The 10,268-nt window shown below is 41.8% G+C and overlaps 1 protein-coding gene across 1 annotated transcript in view; it reads right to left on the bottom strand.

Annotated features, from left to right (window-relative positions):
* Nucleotides 1–2,003: 2,003 nt before the first annotated feature.
* LOC123501466 overlaps nucleotides 2,004–10,268 on the bottom strand; it is a 42,937-nt gene continuing 34,672 nt past the window's right edge. The window contains exons 9-17 of the mRNA XM_045250302.1: nucleotides 9,315–9,478; nucleotides 9,033–9,104; nucleotides 6,675–6,749; nucleotides 6,315–6,425; nucleotides 6,035–6,147; nucleotides 5,811–5,904; nucleotides 5,394–5,590; nucleotides 4,929–5,121; nucleotides 2,004–4,680 (exon numbers count right to left, since the gene is read on the bottom strand). Of these exons, the coding sequence (XP_045106237.1) occupies nucleotides 4,537–4,680; nucleotides 4,929–5,121; nucleotides 5,394–5,590; nucleotides 5,811–5,904; nucleotides 6,035–6,147; nucleotides 6,315–6,425; nucleotides 6,675–6,749; nucleotides 9,033–9,104; nucleotides 9,315–9,478 (1,163 nt within the window). The 3' untranslated portion in view covers nucleotides 2,004–4,536. The remainder of the gene's footprint in view (nucleotides 4,681–4,928; nucleotides 5,122–5,393; nucleotides 5,591–5,810; nucleotides 5,905–6,034; nucleotides 6,148–6,314; nucleotides 6,426–6,674; nucleotides 6,750–9,032; nucleotides 9,105–9,314; nucleotides 9,479–10,268) is intronic.

Consider the following 10,268-nt stretch of genomic DNA (forward strand, 5'->3'; position numbering starts at 1 on the left):
AAATGAATTACGTACGTAAATATTGGGCCACAGAGGCACGTCAGCCGAGCCTTCTCCCAGGTCAGTCCGCCAATGTCTGCTTGCACTTCCCCTGTGTTTCCAGACCCAGAGAGTGAAGCAAAGCCAGAATCAACCACCAAAATAGATAAATAGCAATTACTGTGTTAAATAAGAAGATGGTTATGTATACCCCAGTTCAAACCGCTCGGCGCCCACCATGACCCAGACCCAGACCCCGCACCAACCACCCCCGTCCCTCCCCGTGTCAACTCGCCAACATTTCCTTCAATTTTCAGTGTTTCCTGCTGCTGCCCGCCTGAAATGCATAAAGTGTAGTGACAGGAGGAAGAAGTGAGGAATAGAAGTGTGTGAGGGAGTGTGGTAGTAGTAGTAGTAGTAGTGTGTGTTGGTGCGGGCTGCTCAACGTAACAGTACTCTCTCTCTCTCTCTCTCTCTCTGAAACGCTGTGCTCTCTCACCACGACTGTTTTCCAATGCCACACAGATGACTGACCGGGTTTCCAAGAATGTTTCTTCTGTTAATAATGCAGAAATGTTGTTAATGTGTCACTAGAACCTTAAAAGTACTCTTACAAACGCTTTACTCTCTCAGCAAGACTGTTTTCCAAGGCCAGAGATGATTAGCCGGATTCCCAAGAGCGTTTCTCCTGTTAACAATACAGAAATGTTGTTAATTTGTCACTAGAACCTAAAAAGCATTATTGAAAACGCTCTGCTTTCTCACCACTTTTTTTTCAAAGGCCACAGAGATGACTAGCCGGGTTCTCAAGAGCGTTTCTCCTGTTTATAATGCACAAATATTGTTAATCTGTCACTGACTCACTAGAACCTTAAAAATGCCCTTAAAAAAACTTACAACTTCAACTATACTCAGTGACAAAGGTTAGACACACAATCCGTCACTTCTGTGAGGCTTGGTGGTGTGGCTTGACACCGTTACGACTGGACTAGGGTTGCCAGATTGCTTTTGCTAATCGTACCAAATCATATGAAGAAAACGTATCAAATAACAAAACGTACTAACATCTAAAATATACTTAATTATATGGAACATAATTATTTTCTTACCTTTGATTAAAGCTGTAAATCTTCTTCCTCACGTGTCTTACACACACACACACACACACGAGCATGATACCTGGTTTAGTCACGTGACGGTGTACAACACAAGTGTTCATTCGAATGGAAGCCGACAGTCAATGAGGTGGAAAGCTTAAAACATGAGATCTGAAAAACCTAATGGACATGCAGTTTCGTCCAAAATTTACTTGAAGTCGTACCAAACGTATTTTTGGTACGTTGGTACCAAAATTGGCAACCCTGAATTTACTGAGCCCTGAGGGAAGCTGTGAGTCGGTGAATGAGTCATGCGTCTAGAAGGGATTTCTCATCTGCGCATGAGGAGTAGTGGGGGGACAGGATGTTGCAGGCGGGACTGCCCAAAAATTAATACCGAAACAAAATATCGATAAAAAATACCGGTACAGCGGTACTTTACTTCCATTAACTACCATTATCACCAGTTACCAGTGTTTCATAGTCTGGGTTTTTATTTATTTTTTTTTTCTGAGTAACTATTTAACCTGTCGGCTGCCAGGCATCTCAATAGGACTGGACTAATTTTGATGTCAAGCTGAAATGGAAGTAAATTTTGAAACCAATATCAACCAAATTGCCAGTAGAAGGGAAGCACACAGTGCCATATGTTGCATCAACCATAGTGATCTCAAAGCTTAACAAAACAACAGCTGTCATGACACGGTATCCTCGAAGCCATGCTATCACTTCAGGTTGGCAGCGGTGGAGCTTAAAAGCAAGAAATCCACATAGACAATATTGGCACAACATAATATTTTAGTCCTATTAGGCAGCATTCCTAATGTTTTGTATTAATAGTGTCAGCAATACCAGACGTCAGAGAAAGGGTGCATGCAGATCAGCAGTGTTACATTAAAAGGGGGCACTTTACAGATACAAAATAAGTGATTATCTTGTTTTTAATTTTGAAGATTGCACTGTTTACAATAAAAAAAAATCTTAATGATAAAATTCATATTGATTTAATACAGGTTTAACCATGTCATAATGTAGTCATCACTGGTAAGAGTCCATTCAGTTACATTCAACTTTTTAACTTTTATAAAAATCTACTTGCTGCAGCCAACAGGTTAAGGGTTGCCAACATGCAATAATGAGTCTAATTGCTGGTGAATGCTGTAAGGAAACATGAACTCTGGACATGCAGGAATTAGCTACATCACTTGGCTTATTCATTTATAACCCTCCCTATTATCTTTCAACCCTGTAATGACAGGGCCTTTCCAAACTAGGTCTAATGCCACTGACAAATCCTCCTCCATTACATATTGAGACGGAGGGAAGCACCAATCCTCAAGACAAGGCTAGTTTTGTGTGCAGTACTGGTTCCTTAAGCAATCTTCATCAATTAACCTCTAGCCTTCTATAATTTTATAAGATACAGTGAAGCATCTAATTTTAGATAAAATATAAATAAGAGCTTCTGGTAAAATATAAATAAAAGCTTTTTCCTTCCATTTATGCATGGCAAGATGATGGCAAGTATTACACACACACACACACACACACACACACACACACACACACACACACACACACACACATTCTGAAATGCTTTGCACTTTCATTGGGAGTATTTAAAACAAAAAAGGCTACAAAGATACTAGGGTCTTTTCCCACTGATATTGCAGAATTCTTATTAAGCTAACTAGAATTGTGAACACCCCTTTAAAAAGCCCAGTAGCCTTGACAGCAACCTCTTAAAATTAGTGAAGATGAGATGCCAAAACATTTCAGAATATAGTCAATAATAAACCATTCATTCACAGCACAGGGTTGATGCTTGTTCCATAAGTCTGCTTTGTGTAAGGCACCAAGGTCTGAGGGAAGGAGTTCACCTCACAACTCTCATTCACTCATTCAGTCTAAGTGAGAGGCATAAAATGTCAGACTGCAGCACAAAAGGAAGAAATAAAACATGGTGGAGGTGTGTTGTGGCAGCATGAGGCCCAGTCAGTTATTGTCTCTAAGGTTGTGTAGTGACCATCAGCAAGTGTGGTATCACATGAGTATTGATCATTCTGTAATAACACAGCAGTGTATATTAAACTACTACATTAGTCAGTCATTGCAAAAATAATCACAACAGTAACCTGACTCCCAAATTACACATATTTGTACGCTTTCTTCACTACCCAAAATGTGAAAATCACCTGGCCTCTACAAACATTATAACGACAATTATTATGAACATTATAACGTAACATTAGTAAGGAATAATATCAATTACATACATAACGTCTTTTCTGTAAGCGATGTGCTTGTGTTTAGGAGATAACATGAACAATGACGTGAATTCCCACAGAGCGAGTCACTTGGAGCGTGTTGGTACAGCTTCAGTAACTAATGAGAGGAACAGACTTGTGCACACAGCTCTAGGCCACAGAAAATACTTGCTGGTGTGGACTTTAAATAAATTTATAAGCAATAATTACTTTTATAGATAGAAAAGTTAAATATCCATTACATACAAGTTACGTGTTCTCGTATCAAAGAAACAATGTGCATTTCACTCCACTTTGTAATTTCTTTACCAAAAAAGCCACAAGTTGTGCTCAGACTCTTCTTTGCTTTCTTAGAGAGAGAATACTCATGAAAGTATTGATTATTATGCTTCAGTTGCTGTACAGTGACTGGTGGTGTTCCATAGTGGTCACTGCTCCTCACATACACACACAGACACACCACCCTAGTGCCAAGCCAGGACATCTGACGTCATTGTCTCCAGTCTCAGGATGCTCATGTTATCATAGTACAGTATTATGAAACAACTCCACCTCGCTGACACAGTTGATAACAGTACTTGTTTATGCCAATCAGTGAAAGCTGATCAAAGAACAATCAGCAAGTTTCACTATAAAAATACAAAACAAATAGCGTGTAAAAATAAACCTAGAGGTTACTTTTTTCTTTTTTCTTCTCTCTCTTTCTCTCTCTGTGACACAACATCAACAACAACAACAAGAAACAACAAACATGATGCACAGACATCAGGTCCCACAAATGACCACGGGGAGGGGCTGAGGCGAATCAGGAGCACCACAGCGCATACACACACACACACACACACACACACACACACACACACACACACACACACACACACACACACACACAGGCCAAGTGTCTGCACCAGTGGCACAGAAACAAGGAGAAGGAGGGAGGAGTGGGGAGTGAAGTGAATAGTTTGAGCAGCTCATATAATTGCTTCTCAGTATACTTACATTTGCCTTAACATAATCACTAACTTTAAAAATAGATGAAGATAGATGAGGCTTTACACAGGGAGAGATGGAGAGGCAGAGTCTCTAACAGATGGGGATGGAACAGGACTTTTCACAGGGGATGTTGATGTGTCCCTGGACTTTGGACAAGGGGAAGGGGAGGATGGGAATGGGGAGGGGTGGAGGGGCCTGTACTATGACTGGTGAGGTCCTGGAGAGGTGGCAGTGGTGGCGGTCCTAGTGTTGTGGGGGCGGATAAGTAGACGGAACCTTTCTCGGGCACTGTCCTGCAGCACCTCAATGGAGAGTGTTGACTCCTCGGCCATGTTCTGCACCACCTGGGGAGGAACAACACTTGTATTGCATCGCTGTCACCTTTGCATCATCACCACCACTGCCATTTGTCTCATCAAGGTTTGTTTTTAATGTATGCTAACTTTTTCAAACATGAAACAATATAGTGAAACATACATTTCAGAATGTTTAATTCCTAATCATTCCAGGAATTTTCACACACACACACACACACACACACACACACACACACACACACACACACACACACACACACCTGATTCGTACCTACCTCATCAGTCACCAAAATGTGGATACCGGATGGGCCCTGAAGATACACATCGTGGATTCGGTCATATGAGATTTGGAGGAGAGTACACAACTTGTGAGTGAACTCCTGGCAGCTGAGGGTCTCCAGGTACAATGCATGGTACAGCTGCTCATGTTCCATGCACACATACACCGTGAGACGCGGGGCCACCTTCCTGCCAGGGAGGAAAAGGAAAAGTTTATGGTAAGTGGAGGCAAACTCACACCAATGAGTAAAATGATGCAATGGTACACTCTCAGACTACCCTGCTTTGGTACACTGCAATGTTTCAGAAAAAAATGGGAGAAAGGAAGGAAACCGTACAATGGAGGTGAAATACCAACACACAGAAATAATTTTGTTTATTATTTCTGACTGTTTAACCTAAATCATATTCAACCCTTAGAACACAAGCCTAGCAGCCTGTGGCCATCAAGCTGCACTCACTTGGCATGGAGGGCATAGAAGAGTCTGAGGCCGTCAGCAATACCACACATCTCTATGAGGTCAGAACGTGACAGCCGCAGAATGTCAGTGCCGGTGAAGTTAGTGAACATCTTGCTGAACTTGTTGAAGCGGTTAGCCACCAGCCAAGCCATGGTGTGGCTGGTGGTGCTGCCCGTGTGGAGTGGCACACTGTACAGCTGTGGGGAATACAGACTGTGTTTGTGACGCACATGCTTGCTCACTCATGTTCACGCACGCACGATTGGTCACTCACTCACTCACTCACTCATTCATGCATGCAGGCTCTCTCTCTCTCTCTCTCTCTCTCTCTCTCTCTCTCTCTCTCTCTCTCTCATACTTATGGTGGACAAGGACTGCTGGTGAGGAGGGAGGAAGGGACGGGGGAGAGATACTCACCAAGCATGGATCCTCTTCTCCCTCTGGCAGTGTCTGGTGATGCTGGCCATTTTCCACACATTTTGGTGTCTCTGAAAATGATGCTTCACTTTTCCTGCGAGGGAAAAAGACAGGTAACATAGTGCCATGCCTTCATGTCGTTATGAATTCATTAATAAACTAGAATATAACTCAAGAGAGTTTCATGAATATGAATGTTCATGATATGAATGCCAGTGACTCACATGTCCATGGGGGGACTGTTGCCTTGGACAGAGAGGTTCATGACCCCGGAGGTGGCAGCCATGACTGGAGAGGACGACTCAGGTACTGGGGTATACACTGCCTCAGGGGACAGCTGTAACACAACATTAACACTGAGCCACTTGTCACAGGAATAACACCACATGATACAGTCTAGTTTACATAGTGTTGAGTTGTTGACTATGTGTTTGATGAGTCTATGTGTACAGGATGTGTTGCCTCTGTCAGAATATTGGATGAACTGCCTGCCACATTACATACCTCCGTCAGAATGGTGCACTCGCACGATGGCTGATACTTCTCCTGCTCTGAGGGAGACCGCTTCATGATCTTCTCCCTGTCCTGCTTGTGTTTGCGATCAGCTCCTTTCAGCTGAAGGAAGGACAACCATTATCAGTGCCTTGACAGGAAGGAACCTTAAGACCAAAAGGAGTAAGTTTCCAGAAGCTTCTGACGGATGCATCACTAACTATTTTGAAAATGTTCCTTTTAACACTACTTTCTAAAGAAAGCCAACGGTCATAAGATCAATCTATAGCATTAATATTCTACATAGATCCAAGATAATGTAGTAGATCTTGTGAGAAATAAAATTTCAAACAATGAAAAACAGCCACTCACCTTGAACACTTTGATCTGACAAGCACACACATACAGCCGCTCCATGCCAGAACTGGTCTGTGTGTATGTCTCAATCTGGGCACAAAGGAAAGCAAGTCAGAGTCAGTTGGTGTCACTGCTGAGATACAAGTACCATATTTTACAGCTTACAAGTAGCACTTTTTTTCCCTAAAAAAATACCCTGAAAAATACTAGTGCGTCTTCTAAGATGAAAGTTGTATTGTAAGGCAACACCCAGCCTCAAGTGAGCTTGGACACTAGACCGATAGCAACCTGAATTTGTATGTTGAGTCATTACATTATGATATTAGCTTAAGTACTATTCAATTCAGCCTTTTATATAATGTAAACTCACTACAGGCAACCCCCGCTTAACGAAGGGGTTACATTCCTAAAAAAAACCTTCGTTAAGTGAAACTCATTAAGCGAACCGATTATAACAAGTTTAACCCCTGACTTGGAATTCCATTGAGAGTAAACAAAGCGAGAGTGCATCATAGTACAGTGAAAGGTTTAGTGAAAGTAAAAATTATGAAGTTAAACATTTAGGCAGTTTAATTTGTCATTATAATGTACAGGCAACCACTGTTTAACGAAGGTTCACACAACGAAATTTTGCTACAACGAAGGTTTCATTTTACTACCATCTGCTCGTTTAACGAACACCAAACTCGCTTTAACGAAGTTTGATCCAGGTAATTTTTTGCAAGTTTGAAACTCCTGCCGTATCACGCAAGCCGACAAGCTTTTGAATACACCAGGAGCCGCAAATACTAAGGCCTGTCTCAGAAGAAATCCTGGGACCCCTGTAGAATCAAGATCAAGATCAAGCCTCTCGTGGACAACACACACCACTCACTCCCATAACAGCGTCAGCAGCAGCTCGTCTTCACTCGCTCAATTTACCACCAAAACGCCCTGCAATGTGGCCTAACGTTCCTAAGAAGACCAGGAAGTCTCTTACTCTCGAAGTGAAGCTGAATATCATTCACAGACATGAGAGAGGCGAGAAAACTATAGCATTGCTGGCCACCATCTTGACTCCATATACTGTCTCTCCTATTTTCAAGTCAGCAGACTCTATTAAGAAGGCTGGTGAGACTGTATCTTCCTTGCAAGCTAAAAGAACCACCTGAACTCGTGACTCTACAATAGATAAAATGGAAAGCCTTGTGGAAATATGGTACATAAGTTTTGTATGTGGTACAATGATGCGCCCTATGTTTACATCCCACAGGCTGCCGGTTAGTGTCTTTCCCGTTTCACTCTCCCTCCCTTCATAAATTTAAGATCAACATTATAAAGCTACGTACATACATACATTAGTGTACATTATAATGACTTAAATAAAATTTTACTGCCTAAATGTTAAACTTCATAATTTTTACTTTCATTAAACCTTTCACTGTACTATGATGCACTCTCGCTTTGCTTACTCTCAGTGGAAGTTCAAGTCAGGGATTAAACTTGTTATAATCGGTTCGCTTAACAAAGTTTCACTTAACGAAGTGTTTTTTAGGAATGTAACCCCTTCGTTAAGCGGGGGTTGCCTGTACACTAATGTATGTATGTAAGTAACTTTATAATGTTGATGAGCTTAAATTTATGAAGGGAGGGAGAGTGAAACAGGAAAGACACTAACCAGCAACTTGTGGAATGTAAACAAAGGGCACATCATTGTATCACATAGAAAACTTATGTACCACATTTCCACAAGGTTTTTCATTTTATCCATTGTAGAGTCACAAGTTCAGGTGATTCTTTTAGCGACACATTTCACATGCCAGGTGCCTTTATGCCTTTATTAATAGAACATCCAAATGGCTTACTCGTTTAAACAAGAGTCAAAACTCCACTTGTGAATTATATTCACATTGATAAAGCCTTTGAAGCACCATTGCAAAAATAAATAAATACAAACTGCAGCACTGACGCATTTGGTTTTGGCGATTGGCAGATTCAGCTATTTTACTAACACTGTGTGTACGAATCAACCTATGGTGTTTTTATTTACAGAGTTGTAAATTTGTGGTGAGTGCTCCAGCAAATTTGCAATGAGTGGTGAAACAATAGTGTCTTGCAGACTCTTTGCTTCTTATGTTTTTGTGTTCAGTGTCGGGTATATGGTGAATGTGTTCTTGATGAGAATGATTTTTTTTTTCTTAGAAATTTCTTTCAAATATTAGGGTGCGTCTTCCAAGATGCAGCATCTTGCAAGCCATAAAATACAGTAATAATACTAACAATATGCCAGTCACATTGTTTTTTTTCTATAATGCTTGAAGGAAGACCAAGTCAAGAGTGAACACAGTTGTATGCCATCCATCTTCCTCCTTCCCACCATTAAGCCATACTCACCTGGATGCGGAATGGGACACCTTTCTCTCCTCCGTGCTTCTTTGGGGTAAATTCTGTGCTAATACAATTGACCTGAAAGACATAAGGCGAGATATGAGGCTTACTGTACACACTGATTAAATTAACATAGATAAACATATTTTCAAGCACAATCCTTTGTAGCAAACCTAACCAAGACCAATAATCTAGAGAGGTAATCCTGAGAATACTTGGAGCATGATCTTGAACCCCACTCCTTAAGGTGATCCATTATTACTGAACACAGACAGGTTGGGGCCTCACCTTGATGTAGACCCCAACCTCCTTTGTGGGGTCCCAGTCAAACTCACAGGTGTTAAGCGAGGAGGCATCTTGTTTCACATCAAAAATCCCGTACGAGAGAGGAATGTCCACCTGAAAGGGAAGGTAATGACGGGATAACTCATACACCCTTCTCTGTAATGTGGCTGGTTCTCACTGTATCTTGGCCACCTAACTTGCCACAGATATCAGCCTGATGCAAACACACATATTCAACTTCAGACAGTGACTTTTCAACAGCAGAAATACACACACACACACACACACACACACACACACACACACACACACACACACACACACACACACACACACACACACACACACACACAACACAAACACAAACACAAACACACAAACACACACACACACACACACACCCAGTAACTCAGTGGTTAGAGCGCTAGCTTCACAAGCCAGAGTACCAGGGTTCGATTCCCCGGCCAGGTGGAGATATTTGGGTGTGTCTCCTTTCACGTGTAGCCCATGTTCACCTAGCAGTGAGTAGGTACGGGATGTAAATTGAGGAGTTGTGACCTTGTTGTCCCGGTGCGTGGTGTGTGCCTGGTCTCAGGCCTATCCGAAGATCGGAAATAATGAGCTCTGAGCTCGTTCTGTAGGGTAACGTCTGGCTGTCTCGTCAGAGACTGCAGCAGATCAAACAGTGAAACACACACACACTATAATATACTGCAGAAGGATTTGGATAAAATATACGAATGGAGCAGGACGTGGCAAATGGAATTCAATACCAACAAAAGGTGTGTAATGAGAATGGGTAGAAGTAAATATAGACCATATAAAGACTACCACGACGTCACACTGGAGAGAGAGAGAGAGAGAGAGAGAGAGAGAGAGAGAGAGAGAGAGATTTTCTTTATATAGTAACAAGGCCAGGACGCGTAAGTACGGTGCAGGAAGACAAAGGGCCTTGAG

The sequence above is a fragment of the Portunus trituberculatus genome, chromosome 9 (assembly GCF_017591435.1).
Source record: "Portunus trituberculatus isolate SZX2019 chromosome 9, ASM1759143v1, whole genome shotgun sequence".
NCBI classification, from domain to species: domain Eukaryota; kingdom Metazoa; phylum Arthropoda; class Malacostraca; order Decapoda; family Portunidae; genus Portunus; species Portunus trituberculatus.